At 45.4% G+C, this 15,150-nt stretch overlaps 1 protein-coding gene across 1 annotated transcript; it reads right to left on the minus strand.

Annotated features, from left to right (window-relative positions):
* Window positions 1-3,884: 3,884 nt before the first annotated feature.
* Window positions 3,885-4,902, minus strand: LOC120691885 (E3 ubiquitin-protein ligase RNF167-like). Its single transcript, XM_039975085.1, has one exon. The coding sequence runs from the start codon at window positions 4,435-4,437 to the stop codon at window positions 4,063-4,065; it is 375 nt and encodes a 124-aa protein (XP_039831019.1). The 5' UTR covers window positions 4,438-4,902; the 3' UTR covers window positions 3,885-4,062.
* Window positions 4,903-15,150: the final 10,248 nt, after the last annotated feature.

Raw genomic sequence — 15,150 nt, forward strand, 5'->3', positions numbered from 1 at the left:
CCAAGGCTATTGTAAGGAAACAAAAATAATTGCTGAGGAGATCTTGATGAACCTAGCAGAATGATCTGCCTGAAATAAATCCTTGGATCTGTACAGACTTGTCTTTGTGTAAATCACTGTTTTATCCTATTGGTGCATCTTCAGAGACTTGATTTGAGACCGTAGGATAAGCAGTCGATATACAAACTACTCGAGCGAGCGAGTAGAGTGTTTTCATGGAGTAACCTCTGTAGTTTATCAGTTAGGATGAATCCTGTCAGATTATCCAGATAGAAAAAACTGTATAGAGATATCCATAATCTACCCGAGCGAGCGAGTAGAGTGTCTAACTCGTAGACTGGAGTAACTATTAAGATTGACCAGTTAGGATGAACCCCGTCGGGTTACCCCAATAGGACAAATTTTGACAGTATCCAAAACATACTCGAGCGAGCGAGTAATTGTGCCTTGAACTCAAGGCTGGAAGTACCTTTAGAGTTGACCTGTTAGGATGAACCCTGTTGGGTTACCCAAGTTGGACAAACTAGTAAAGGTATTCATGGACCTACTCGAGCCAGCGAGTAGGTTATGTCCTATATAACGGACAAGGATGTGGCATGTATAGTTATCCAGTTCGGATGAAACTTAATAGGTTATCCTAGTAGAAAAAACGGTGTAGGCTATCCAAATTGGGCTATCCAGGTTGGTATGAATCTAAAAAGATTACCTTGGTTGGAAAAACCCTTTGATAAGTAGTCGATCATTGATGGTATTGAAATTGGGTTATCATATGAATCTGAAAAGATTACCCTGGTTGGAAAAACCCTTTGATAAGTAGTCGATCATTGATGGTATCAGGTTGATTGCTGCCTTTAATGTAATCGGGAGGTAATAGGAACCATTTTTCCTTATTAAAGAGATCAACTGACATCATCGTACAACTAAATCAAAGATAAAACTTGCGCAAGTGTTCGATGTTCCAAGAATTGGGTACCTCATTACCATCAGCATCGGTAATTCTGTAAGATCCTGGTCTTGTAACTTTAAACATAATGAAAGGTCCCTCCCATCTGGAATTCAACTTGTGCAGTCCTGTTTCATCTTGGATTCATCGTAGAACTATATCTCCTATGTTAAAGGATCTTTGCTAGACATTACGGTCATGATAAGCATCTGACTCCTTGAAGATATCTAGCCGATTGGGTCAAAGCATTGATCCTAGCTTCTTCGACTGTATCTAACTCAAGTTGTCGAGCTTCATCTACTTCTCCCTCTTGATAAGCCTCTACTCTTGGAGATTTCCACATGATATCTGCAGATAGTATAGCTTCTGATCCATAAGTGAGGAAGAAAGAAGATTGACTAGTTGCCTTGCTGGGCTGCGTTCGCAGCCCCCAGACTACATGGGGTAGTTCTTGAATCCACTTTCCACCTTTCTTAGAGTTGGCGTCGTAGAGTCTCTTTTTTAAGCCATCGAGTACCAAGCCATTGATGCGTTCCACTTAACCATTTGCCCGTGGGTGAGCCACTCAAGCGTATTTGACCTCTATGCAAGAATTCTCACAGAAATCCCAAAATGATTGCGAGGTAAAGTTAGAACCCAGATCTGTAATGATAGTGTGAGGGAAACCAAACCGATGTATGATGTCGGAGATGAAATCCACTGCTCTATCTGATGAGATTTTGACAATGAGCTTGTACTCGATCCACTTGGTAAATTTGTCGACTGCTACCAGCACATGATTGAATCCTCCTGGAGCTACGGTGAGGGGTCCGATCATGTTCAGACTCCAGCAGGCGAACGGCCACGATGGAGGGATTGTAATTAAGTTGTGTGCTGGGACATAAGTCTTTTTTCCAAAAAATTGACAGCCGGGACATCTTCTGACAAGTTCTTCTGCGCCTGATACGGCAGTTGACCAGAAAAAACCTGATATGTAAGCCTTACCGACTAGTGTCCTTGATGCAGCATGATTACCACAGACTCCTTCATGTATTTCCCTGAGGATGTCCTTGCCTTCTTCAAGAGTAACAAACTTCATGAGGGTGCCAGAGGCGGAGCGTTTGTACAGGTTGTCGCCAACGAAGACGAAACCCTTGCTTCACCTGATGATGCGTGCTGCTTCAGCGCTTTTGGCTTCGACATGCGGTGGAAGCTTGAATTCCTTGATGAAGTCGATGAATTGTATCCGCCAGTCTTCTTCGATCATCAATACCTCCCTGACTGTGGCCGAGGCCTCCGCGTCAGTAGTTTGTTGACTTTGAACCTTGACTGATGGATGATTTAATTCATGTACAAAAACTCCGGGTGGAACGGCTGCTCGAGTAGATCCAAGTTTGGAAAGGACATCGGCTCCCACGTTGTTGTCACAGTCTATGTGGTGGATTTCCAATCCTGAGAACTTGTTCTCGAGCTTTCTGATTTCTTCAACATACGCGTCCATTATATCCTTGTTGATGCGAGCGCGCTCAGCAGCTCGGGCCCTGTGCTCTCCCCTACGTTGATTTCTTGCTCTGCGGGCTGTTCGAGTAGCTTCATCTTTGTCTTGGGGGGCGTCTTGGGTCAGATCATCAACTGAGATCTGATCCGGAGTTTCATTGGGGTCATGCTGGCTGGGAGCACCCCCATCTTGCCGATTGATCAAGGAGACCAGACGTTCTGGAGTATAACTTTCAAGGTCTGATCCATAATCAGCTAGTTCGGTTCCCCCAGATCCGGTTTCCCGTATGGGTGTAAAGGGGGTACCGTGTTGGAACGGAAGATCATCGATGCTGGCAACTTCTCGAAGGTTGTCGAGTAGTCCTGCGAATGAGTAGTCATGGCAGGACTTAAGTTGAAACTTTGCCAACGCATCGATGATCGAATCCAGACTGTCATGAGATGACTCATCTGAATCTGAGTAGACGTCGAAAACGAGTGCCCCCCTGCTAGCGGTGGCTGAAGTGTTCTCGAACCTAGTGTTTTGTCCAAGCTATCTTCATGGGAAGGATAGATGGATTTGATTATCTGTTGGTTAGTAGATGATGCGTTGCGCAATCCAAAGATGCCCAAAGATGGGTCGAGCAGGGAGAGTCTCAACCCGAGTATATTTTGGGTCAAAATCAATCTGAGTCCGAGTGGAACCCAAATTGTCTTCGAGTTTCTGCGACAAAATTACCACTAAAGATCTTCTTGTAATATTTAAAATGAGAGATTATCCTCACAAAGGACAACGTTAGTAGTTCCGACGACACTATTAACCATCTCTTCTTAAAATGCCATTATGCCAAATTCTACGATGTGCTATTTATGAATTGGTTGGCATTAGTCCACCAATAAATTTGAATAATATGTTCAACAAATGGATAGATCAAGGGATGGAGACAAAAATCGAACATTAGCTTGTTGACGGGATGGCAGCCTTGTGCTGCAGTGGTGGGCTAAATAGCTTACCAGGAATTATATTATTTTTTATAAAAGCTAAAGTAAAACTTTTCTGCATGTTCTGTTTAGGAAATATATTGGCTATGGTTATAGGCTCAGTTGTAGCGACATTAAGCCTAAGACCAATTGATTCAGACGTGTCGTACACCAGAACTGTCGGCTACATTTTTTTTTACTTTCCATGGATGCATAGCGTTTTAGTTTGCGAATTAGAACTTGAGTTGGGCCTTTTGTTATTTTAAACTATTTGGTGTGAGTAGTGCTTGGCTATCATTCTTCTTTTGGATGAGGTGAAGCCGGAATTTTTTTCCATTATCTAAATTTTATTTACTATATCATTATATTATTCTCTCTCTTTTTGCAGTGACTATAAAAGCGACTTTTCTACCTTTTTCCTTTGTTTGAGCAATCATGCCCCAGTAGTGCCAAATAATTCTGTGTACGGGCTGTTTTTTTTTTTGCAGGAGTTGATATGGAAATATTTAGCACGATCGAAGAAACTTTTATCCTTCGAGTAATCTTTATGACAAAGAAAGCTAACAAGCCAGCAAAGGAACTAAAGAAGCCAACTACGAGTGACGATCCTACTCCTTGCCCGTATATTTATACGCTTACAGCAGAGATGCGCATTGCTTAGCTTGTCGATCCTACGGCCAGTCCTACAAGCCGGAGACGAAAAGCGAAGAGAACCAGATGACGAGGTCCTCGCTGAGCTGGTGCTGCTCCTCGCCGGCGAGGCCCACAGCGCCGCCGCCAACGTGCAGGCGGCAGAGCGGGCACGTCCGCCGGCAGCGCGCCAGCCAGCGGTCGACGCAGTCCCGGTGGAAGGCGTGGCCGCACGGCAGGCTCCGGATCTCCTCCCCGTCGCGGCACGCCGATATGCACACACAGCAGTACCCCGCCGCGCGGTCGTGCCCGCCGCGGTGTCGCCAGCGCTCGCCGTCGGCCGCCACCTTCGTCCCGACCTCCATGCCGCCGCCGGACAGGGCCGAGGAGAGCAGGGCCACCACCTGGCTCACCGTCACGGCCAGCATCGCCTATATATACCGTGCAAGTGCAGCAGCCAGCAGCTAGCGCCGGCGCGAAGCTCTAAGTTGCTCGGCCGGTTGGCTCGCATGCAGTGCGGCGAGTGATCAGTGAGGGAGTGAGAGACAGGGTGGACCAGGCAGGATCTGATGAGGCTGGATTGCGATGCTGCTTATAAAGATGATATCCATGGTGTGGAATCATTTGGGCGATCGAGAGGAGAAAGGGGACAGGGAAGGCGCAGCTAATACTAACCTCCTCTATCATGCAAAACTAATCTTTAATTTTCCTTGGGCACAAAGCGTCTGCGACGCGAAAGGGCCGGGCGGGCACTGTCGCATCTGCAGATCCCACATTCCCACTCGAGTTTTCAGTTTTCAGGAGGTACAAAGAAGACCAGGGTTTTATGTGGGAAAAGAAAAAAAAGTTATGTTTACGGGTTTATGTGCGTTTCTCTGATCAATCTGGTTATCCAGAAATGATGTAGTTTTTCATAATACTCAAAAACAAAATGTTCTTCAAATTCTTTTCTGAGCCACTTATCTTACCAGGACTTGGGCGATTTTGCAAAAGGAGGAGAATAGAGACTTGATTGCAGATGCATGTCGCGCCTTGGATGTGAGATCCGTTGACGCTTTGGATGCGGAAAAGAGACAGCCAGCTTTTTCGCACCTTCAAGCATCGTAAACGACCAGCAATTAATTAATTAATATTTTTAATACAGAAAACTCAACTGGGTTTTGCAGTACTGTACATGGACTGCATCCGGCCATGCGGCGCTGCAGGCAGGCGGATGTGTCGGCTGACCTGACCTTAACCATGGCCGTGGGCAGCGAGGCTAGCTGTTGCTTCGTCAGCACACAAGCCTTTTCCGTGGCTACGCAACTTCAGTGACCTGTAAGGAACCGGCCGGCAAGAAAAGAGTGAGCGCGACTGCGTGATTCAGGTTAGGTACTCCGACCAGCCGGCCGGCCGGAGAGCTATAGCTAGCTATCCTCCTCAGTCCGCACTGTGCACAGTGCTGGTGGTGGAGGTGAGCCGTCGCCGGCGAATGCCCGCAGCTGTAACCCTCCCCGTGGCGCGTCAGCATCACGGATCCTTGTGCCCGTGGATCGCGCTCCCGTCTTTGCACCTGGTTTAATTTGAGGTACATAGATTGCAGTTCCATTATTATGCAGAGGATTAGGCAGCAGGTTAACTGCCACATGAGTCATCAGTCTGCACATGGCCTTCGTTCATTCTATTGTCAAAATTGCATGTGGAATCGGCATACAATGCAACACTCTCCTCCTGTGTACTACATTCCAATCCCATCATTCCTTTCTGGAACGACGGCTTTCGGACAGAGAAGCTAGATTTCTGTTGCGGTTTCTGGTACCAGCAATTCTATAGTAGATGGTAATCCTATCTTTAGCTTTCACTTTGCCTGACAAAGCACCTTTCCTTGTTTTTTTAGAAATTGGATATCAGTGGCTCGTACCAGGGCATCCCATCCCACACCCACACCCAAGAAAGAAGTGCCTGTCGACTGGCTAAGATCAGATCAGAAACAACATGTTTGGCAGGGTCAGATAATCGCTAACCTCAGGATACGGCAGCTTGGGATCCCCAGTCCTATTATTTCGTATATCATATATAGTTATATTCCAGCAAAATGAAAACGAAGCGGGAATGGTGCTGTTTGACAGTTTCATTATACTCATTGCTGTTGTCGAAGACAAAACCGCCTTCCCAACAGCAGTCATGTCATGTAACCACTCTAGTTTCATATAGAGAAATAAAGCGTGTACTTCATCAACAGGGCAATGATGATTTACAACAATCACCGATCTTTTTTTCCGAGACCCTATTATTGTTGGTGATATGCCCAAGAGACCAATCATAATAATGTGAATTAAAAGCCCCTATGGATATTGATCCATGAGCAATTAGAGTTAGTAATAGGTCTACATGGTCGAGACCCATTAGCACACTCTATCGTTGTGTTCGTTTGGCTGTGGCTGGTGGCTGGTGCAGATTTGTTATGAGAGAACAGTACTGCTGACTGCCTGATAGCTGGTGGCTGGTGTTGATTTAGTATGAGAGAACAGTACTGTTGGCTGGTTGGTTGACAAGCCAAGAGAACACAGCGTATATATGCATGGGAGGGGACTAAGGGCGCCACCATCTTGCTACGCCCTAAACCCTAGCCGCCCTCCCTCCTAGCCATGGCTCCCTTCCGGCCTTGCGCGCGGTGCTAGCACATCGGCGCACGGCATTCCATCTCTCGTATGTGTGGACTCCATGAAAGTGTTGCTAATGTTGCAGTGCTGATCGGCGAGAAGGAGACGATCCGTTAGTGACATGATCGAGTACTTCCTCTACCTCGACGCTTGATTACGTTAGATCGAGTCTACTTCAACATATCTTCCGCTGTGTTGTGCGTCTATTGGTAACGATCTATGGTCTACTACTCGCAAGTTTTTTTGGGTAAACACGGTAGTTGATAATTGTTACAGGTAGCGTAGGCTACCCGTTTTTTTTTTTACACATACTTCAGCATGTATTTATTAAGAGAAAGAGAGTTACAAAAACGCAGCTTCAAGACAATCCTCAAAGCGTAGAGTTAGAAGCTAACCACACGTTCGTTGGGAAACTTTCTGCCTTTTGGTACAAGACAAGATTCCATCCTACCTACAGTCAACATCAGCAAAAAACATGAGTCTATCTATATTTTATTATACTATAAGAAACCAAAACAATTGATATTGCCTCCCACCAAAAAAATTACCTCCACCCTGTCACAGGGGGCCCACTGATCAGCAAGTTTTTCGTCGCTCCCAGCCTCGACGAAACGGACCATCGTTAAAACCAATGATTCCGCAATGTTTCTGCCGTCCGAACTCTTTTTTTCTCACCGCGAAACCTACCCTCCCCGCGAAACCTACCCTCCTTGATCGCTGCCTTTCCGTGATGGACACAACTCATCCGGCGGCCAGGCGGGTGCGCTTTGCCCTTCCGTGATTGCAGCCGGCGGCCACGTGGAAGAGCTTTGGCCATCCGTGATTGCAGCCGGCGGCCTTTCGTGATTTCCTTCTATAGACCATCGTGATTTCCTTGGTTTCCTTGATCCAGCCCGCCGGTGACCGCCACATCCGCCTGCTCCCCTCGAGCCGAAGCAAGGTCGATCAAGGTCCTGGTCTCCTGGACATTGGAGACAAGATGATTCTTGTTTATTAGTTTTCTATGAATATAAAATCTCTTTATTTTTTTGCAAAACTATTGGTTACTGAACTTTTTTTTTGCTAAAACTTTTGAAAGTCCTTTGCAACATGTATATCTTTTTTATAAATAAAATATTGTTAGTCTCTACAACTTTTATAATATAAATTTATTATGTATTAGGATTTTTTGAAACACGTACGGTTATAAAGCGAGTAAGGTTTTCACCCAATTTTTTGGTTTGGTTCGTTCTAAGTCATTGACAAGTGGACCTTAGTTTATTCCGTATGCGAGTTGGATTAGTCTTTCATTAATCGGAATTCTAATTGGAACTTGGACAAATCAATCATAATCATAATCGGACTCGAATAATCAATCGGAATCCCATCGGATCCCAGACAATCGGTGTCTAGCATGATCACAACATGGCCCATACACGAAGAATGAGCACAAAGTTGGTGATATTATTTTGCTGATATTATGTAGATCTATTATATTACCCGTAGCAACGCACGGGCACTATGCTAGTTACAGAAAATGGACGGAACCACAGCAGATACAGAGCAACTGATCACAAAAAGAGGTGCTTAATTAAACAGCTAATTGCTCAAGCAAGGACAAAAAGCTATACTTTTGGAACAATGGCATGTTTAAAAATTCCTGCCGATGTTCAAGCCTTTACCTTCTCTCCATCCAAACGAGAATACAAATCATTTATTAGTTTCCCCTTTTCCAAATGTGATCAGTTGGATGTAAGCCGTTTGGTGAGCACTTTGATTATTTCCTTCTCCCACCCATCTAATTTTTCCAATCTCAATTTGGATGACCTGAATCCAATCTCAGTTTGTTCTGAATCTTCCTTGAAAGTATGCATGATGACCTGAATCCCGAATCATGTTAACATCTACATAGAGAAACGACAATTCATGGCCGAAAACATAATATATTTTTTCCTTTCTTTGACTTTTTCCCACTCTGTCAATGCAAGAAACAGGTCGCCAGCACATGTGAATTATCGTACGGGATTAGCGCAGGGGCGACCGAGCTAGACTCTGTTATGAACCTTCACCTTCAAATCACAATAGCAAGAGTACAATAAGTAATCTGGGTACAATTTTGAAGGAGAATTGGAGAGATTAGGCAGGGAATAGCATGAACTAGGGTTAGGAATCAAGAACAGCAAAGGGATAACGGGAAGGCAGTCTTGAGGAGGAAGACGATGTCACTATCTGTCCGATGCTCTTCTCTATCGTGGCCTGTCTTTATGTATTGTTGGCTCCTTCTAATCCATAAGTTGGCCCATTCACTTGATGAGCCCATACATTGGCCCACTACATTACCACAGGTAGCCTGGGTCATGACATTCCTCCTCCCTTGAAAATCGGCTTGCCCCCAAGCCGATGAGAAGAAATTCTTGAAGGTATGCTTTACACCACCTGGATCCCAAGGCAGCATAATCTGATATGCACACAAACAGTGCTTCTCTGATTGCTTATCAGCTTCAGTTGTGCCCCAACAGTACTTGATCACACCTGTGGCTGCTTTGCGACTGATGCTACAATCAGTAGATACCTCAAAAATGTTCAGGAACTTTGCAAATGCTTTCAGTAGTGAGATATCATCACTGTCCTCGGTAAGCCTCACTAGTAAACATGCAACCGTGTCACATGGAACTCCAGGAGCTATGTCATCAGAAGCAAAGAAGTGCAATAGACACTTCTACCCTGAACTGAATCCTCCTCTGCTTTGTGAGAATTATTGCATTGCTGAACTGAAATGAATTCCAATTTGATCCACCCCTCAAAAGCAACTGATGTATGTCTTGCACATGGGAAACTTCTTTTCTCCATGATTTGGTGGTACCAGTCTCATGATGGCCATTAAGGAACCATCTGCAAGTATTTCTCAATTTTGTGTGGATCAAGAAGCTCTCAACTTGTTCTGAATGGTTACTACGACCACATGCAACTGCATAGTCGGCTCTAGGACTACTCATGCCATTAACAGAATTATAAGCAGTCAAAATTGAAAAAAAAATGGCTTCAAAACATTGCATGAAATTGCTTCTGACCACAATAGCATTTTCTCTGAATTTCTCTAGAACCAGAGAGCAACCAGTGCTTGTTCAGGTACAGAAAGAGCACTAGAAATGCCTGCACATACCTTCATAAGTTTTGCATATAGGATGGCAAAATGCATGATTTGAGTGCTGACCATTGAACTGGTTGATTCATTTCTTTGGTGCCATATCAATACTATTATGAGCTGAAATGTGCTTGATTTGTAAAGAATTCTGAACCACAATATCAAATACCAGTCATAATCATAGATGCCTACTTCCCATAAGCATGTTGCCATATTGTCAGAATGTCAGATACCCAGACAGCGATTTGCACAATCAAAAAGCTTTCCATCAGATTCATATAAGAACAGTGCACATCATTCCACAATAATTCTTCCAAGGCATGTAGGAAAACAAGGGAATTGCAGAGTTGATGCAGATCTGAACTCCATATCCAGATAGGTGGTGACCAAGGAATTTTCCATTGAATGCATAAAACATTGACTCTGTGCTTAGATTTCTTGGAGTCATCACACTGTAGCTTTCCAGAAATGCACTGAGCAAATCTAGCTGTGCAGCTAAGCATAAGGATATCTCTGATTGCACCACTTAGCAATGAAATAGTGATCATGTAAGGAGATTGCAATGCAGTGTCAACCAACTCAATGCAATGTGTCCAGCAATGGTTATTGAGCTCACACTAGAGGTACCTCATCTTGCACTCACTCTCTGAACAACAAACCATCATTGACAGTGATTTTTCCAACTGCACAGGTGGTGGCCATGGTGGCCTTTGCTTTACCAGAGTCCAACCACAACTTAATAGCGTCCAGAAACTGAAGCATTCTTGACTTCTTTCAGAAAACAAGTTGTCCTGGCTAGTGGACAGCCAAGGCATTACTGAGTTTGGCTTAGTCATTATTTCAAGCAACATGCAATCCTCAGGAACAACAATGGCAACCACAACTGGAGCAACACCAATCGATTGAGGATAGTAGCAGCTGGTGATGTACCTGATTGCTTTACTCTCGGATATGCAATCCTTGTGAATGCCGAGTGGGAAGGCTGTTGAGCATAAAGCTGGAGTGATGTAGCGGTTCAGGCATTGCGTCGAACATGTTGCGGGCGAGATTCTGGTCACCTCAGCTTCTACACCCAGAGCGCCATGAGCAAGCAGTCGGCGACGAACTCCATGTACTGGCTCGTGAGGGCGCCGTTCATGCTGACGAGCGCGACAGGAAATGCGTCGTGGATGAACTTGTGCTCGATTGCGACGGCGTCGACGACGATGTCGCGGGTGCGGGCCTCTTCCAGCTTGCATTGGTCGGTGGAGGCGACATCGCCAGCGGTGCCCAAGAGGATGGAGCCGATTGCGGCATCTGGCACGGGTGCAAGGAAGAAGGTGCGGAGGCGAAGCTGCCTGGCGGCAGCGACGGCGGCTTCGTCGTGGAGGCGGTCGAGCTCGTCCATGAGGTGGTTGACGTCGTCGTCGGAGCTGACGGAGATGAGCGAGTCGAGGTCGTCCTGGGGTACCTGGTACTTGAGCGACGGGCAAGGCAGCCCCAGACTGAAGAGGGCCGGGGCGACCTTGGCGAGCGCGGCGACAAGGGTCGCGAAGGAGGCCGCGCCCCACGGGAAGGACACTACGCGTGTCTCCGCGCCGACGTAGCGCAGCTGGCGGTCCCCTGGGCGTGGCATGACGCGGTCGCCGAAGCTGCTCATGAGACGCACCTGCGAGCCCCCGTGCGCACGCGCGGGAGGAGCGGCAGGGGCTAGCCACGGGCCCAACGGAAGGGGGCAGAGGTGACTGCTGAGTGGAGGACGCAGGGCTGGCGGCGACCTGCGTCGAGGTCGGCATGGAGGGCACCGATGCGGCGACCTGCGCCAAGGTCGGAGTGGAGAGCGCCGATGCCGTGCTTGAGGACGGGGTTGCTCCATGGAGAGAGGAGGCCGGTGCAGCAGGTGGACTTGGGGACGCCGGTGAAGATAATGAAATCGAAGATGGCGACGACCATGTTGTCCACGCGATAGACTTGGGGGGTGGTACTCATTCTTGCAAGCACCTCCTCCATCTTCCGTAGCAGCCCATCCATCCTCCTCGAGAGGGCGTCGATGGAGGCAGACTGCGGGTCGGCGTTGGTGGGAGCGGGTCGGCGTTGGTGGGAGCGGGCAGATGCAAGCACTCTCAAATTCAGCAGTGCTTGGATCTAATTTGGAGGAAAAAATTTGGTGGATTTCAAAGAACAAGGTTCTGATTACCAATTGTTATGAACCTTTACCTCCAAATCACAATAACAAGAGTACAATAGGTAATCTGGGTACAATTTTGAAGGAGAATTGGTGAGATTAGGCAGGGAATAGCATGAACTAGGGTTAGGAATCAAGAACAACAAAAGGATAACGGGAAGGCAGTCTTGAGTCTTGAGGAGAAAGACAATGTCGCTATCTGTCCGATGCTCTTCTCTATCGTGGCCTGTCTTTATGTATTATTGGCTCCTTTTAATCCATAAGCTGGCCCATTCACTTGATGAGCCCATACATTGGCCCACTACATTACCACAGGTAGCCTGGGTCATGATAGACTCTCGCCAGGAAAGCCACGCAGACGGTGTCGCTGACCAGAGAGACCCGCTGGCCGCGCAGTACCTGTGCAGTAGAGCATGCGGCACGCGGCTAAGCGTGCAGGACGGGATCGGGGAAAATCTCAGGGTGGGAGCGCCGGTGAAAAAAGATAGTGTTAATCGGTGATTTTTAGGTGTCTTTCTAATCCTCGTTAGTTTAAAATTTTATACTAATTCTTTAAAATAAGATCGTAGTTTGAAGAAATAGTGCAAAACTTTGAACTAAAAAAAGTTAAATGGGTATGTAAGGATCACCAATTTACATCTATAAAAGAGATAAAATGGAAGCCACTTTGCCTCATTTGCCTCGGACAACAACGGTTGTTTCATTTTCTTCTTGGGAGCACGGAGGGCAGGGCTCGCACCGCGCAGTATATGGGGTGGACCCAATCCGGCCCAGTTCAGCTTGCCTCATCGTGTCGGCGCTGTTTCTGGGTTCAGATAGCTCAATTGGCCCATTAAATATTTAGAAGTAGTCTTCTGTGTCCTCTCAAAAAAAAAAAAAAGTAGTCTTCTGTGCTTGGTCCGGACATCAAGTTCGCCACGGTTGAGCATCGCGCGCGCTACAAAATCAAAGACCTTCGCCTGAACGATCCGATGTTCGTTTGGACTGTCCATTTAATTAGTAGGCCCAACAGTTATTTATTCGGTGCAGCCCATTTACACCACCTGCCTTCCTTTTAATGTTTTTTTTCTTCTTTCGGAGCACACATTTTCTCATTCTATTCACATGCAATGTTGTCTGACTAGCCACCTGCATGCTGCATGCACATGCATGCAACGGACGCACCTTTCTTTCTTTTTGTTTGTTTGTTTTTATTTGGTTTTTTCTTTTGTACTTATTTCCTTCTTATCATTTTTACTGTTTATTTGCAATGCTGCGATATATATTTTTTTATTTATTTGTTCGCAACGCTAATTATTATTTATCTTATACATCTAAAAGTTCGTGATAACTAATATTTTATTCATTGCACATTACAATTTGTTAAACAGTGGACTCCTGTCAGTGATGCTAGAAATAATGCCCGCATAAGCTGCTTGAAACTTTGCCACTGAATAGTAGTTGTCCACAAAAGATCCCATGTCAGGCTGCCTCATGCTTGTAATCACAGTCAATGCATGTGGACATGGTTTACCAATTACTTTCCATTGTCTACATGTGGAAATTTTCTGAGATAAGTACACAACATATCTTCTAACTTCATCATCTTTGTACACCTCAGTGACCTCTGCTTCGTTGGGGGTGGACTTTGGAAATCTTCAAGTCTCCTAGGCCCCTAGAGGCAGCATTGAGCTGATGTATAACAACAAGCAGTATACCCTGAGGCAATGCAGAGGCAGGTCTTTGTGCTCTTTGATCCAAGCATTCCAACATTCTGCTAAACTGTTATTTGTGCAGTTACACTTGATGTTTGCAGAAAACTTACTTCGTGCCCAAAGAAAAGGATGGTGCTCATCCAACAAGTTCTGGATTTGTGGACTAGCTGCCAACACCTTGTCAAAGAAACACTTGAATCTATGTGGAGAGTAGGCTCTAGATGCAGGCCACATGTTCTTGCCATACACATCACCAGGATAGAACTTCTTAAGGTTGTCCATTAAATGCTGAAAACATTATCTCATCTCTATTTCTGGAAACACAAGTTTAACAGATGACTCTCCCTTGCATGCATATGTGAAGATAGCTAAATGCTGCATGGGACCTATTGCTTTTCTAAGTTGTTGCATGAACCAAATCCAATTTTCCTTGCTCTCTCCATCAAAGAATCCAAAGGCCACAGGAAACATCCAGTTGTGGCCATCTAGAGCTAAGGCTGTAGGCATGTGGCCACACCACATGCCATTGAGATGTGTGGAGTCTATACTAATATAAGGCCTGCAGCCATTCAAGAAACCATCTATGCTTCTTTGAATGCACAAAATTTTTTGCTAAACCTAACTTTGCCATCTTAAGCAGTGACAGTGTCTATCTCTACCACACTACCAGGAGATGTTAGTTCTATCTCTGCCTTAAACCTATACAACCAATCGAAAGAATCACTCCACTTACCAAATAACTTCTTAGATGCTCTTTTTGTCCCATTGTACATAGTCTGGTAGGGGATGTCAATGTTGTATTTAAACTTTAACTCCTTTTGCATTTTTGTAGCCCCCATTGATGGCTTCATCTTCAGCAAAGGAATTTCTCTTTCTGACACCCAGCTTATTGATGCCATCCTGCTCAGAACCCTCTGTGTAGATGCACAATTATGCAAGCCCTGATTTATTTGTATCTGCATTTAGAACAAACAACCACATATAAGTATAATTCCACTCAAATAAGGATAATACATAGCACATAATGTACCCCTAAGTAACAACACAAAGTAGAAAAAAATCAGAAGTTGTACCCTGACACTGCCATCATGTTGGGTTCTAGCTCTAAATTTCCATGGACAGCCTAGAGCAGCACAACGAATCTTATACCTTTATTTGCCAGAATGTTCAGTTTCAAGCTCAAACTCGTTAACTATACCATGCTGCCTAACAGCAAGCCTCAAAATCTGCCATGTTAGTGTAGCAAATGCCTACGCTCAGATCAGGATTGCCCCTATCCCATTCATATAGTGGCTCTTCATCAGCTATCTCATCAACATTAGCAGATGCTTCATTCATATCTCCCTGCATCTCTACTTACATAGTTGGAATTGGCACCTCTTGTCCACCACCTTCTTCTTCTGGTTCCACAGCATCCTTGAATCCCATTGCCTCATATACATGGTCCTCAACAACAAGCTGTGTAGCTAAACCATCTTCATCTGTGTTCTCTAATATGGTTAGAGTGCTCCAATCAA

The sequence above is a fragment of the Panicum virgatum genome, chromosome 9N (genome assembly GCF_016808335.1).
Source record: "Panicum virgatum strain AP13 chromosome 9N, P.virgatum_v5, whole genome shotgun sequence".
NCBI lineage: Eukaryota > Viridiplantae > Streptophyta > Magnoliopsida > Poales > Poaceae > Panicum > Panicum virgatum.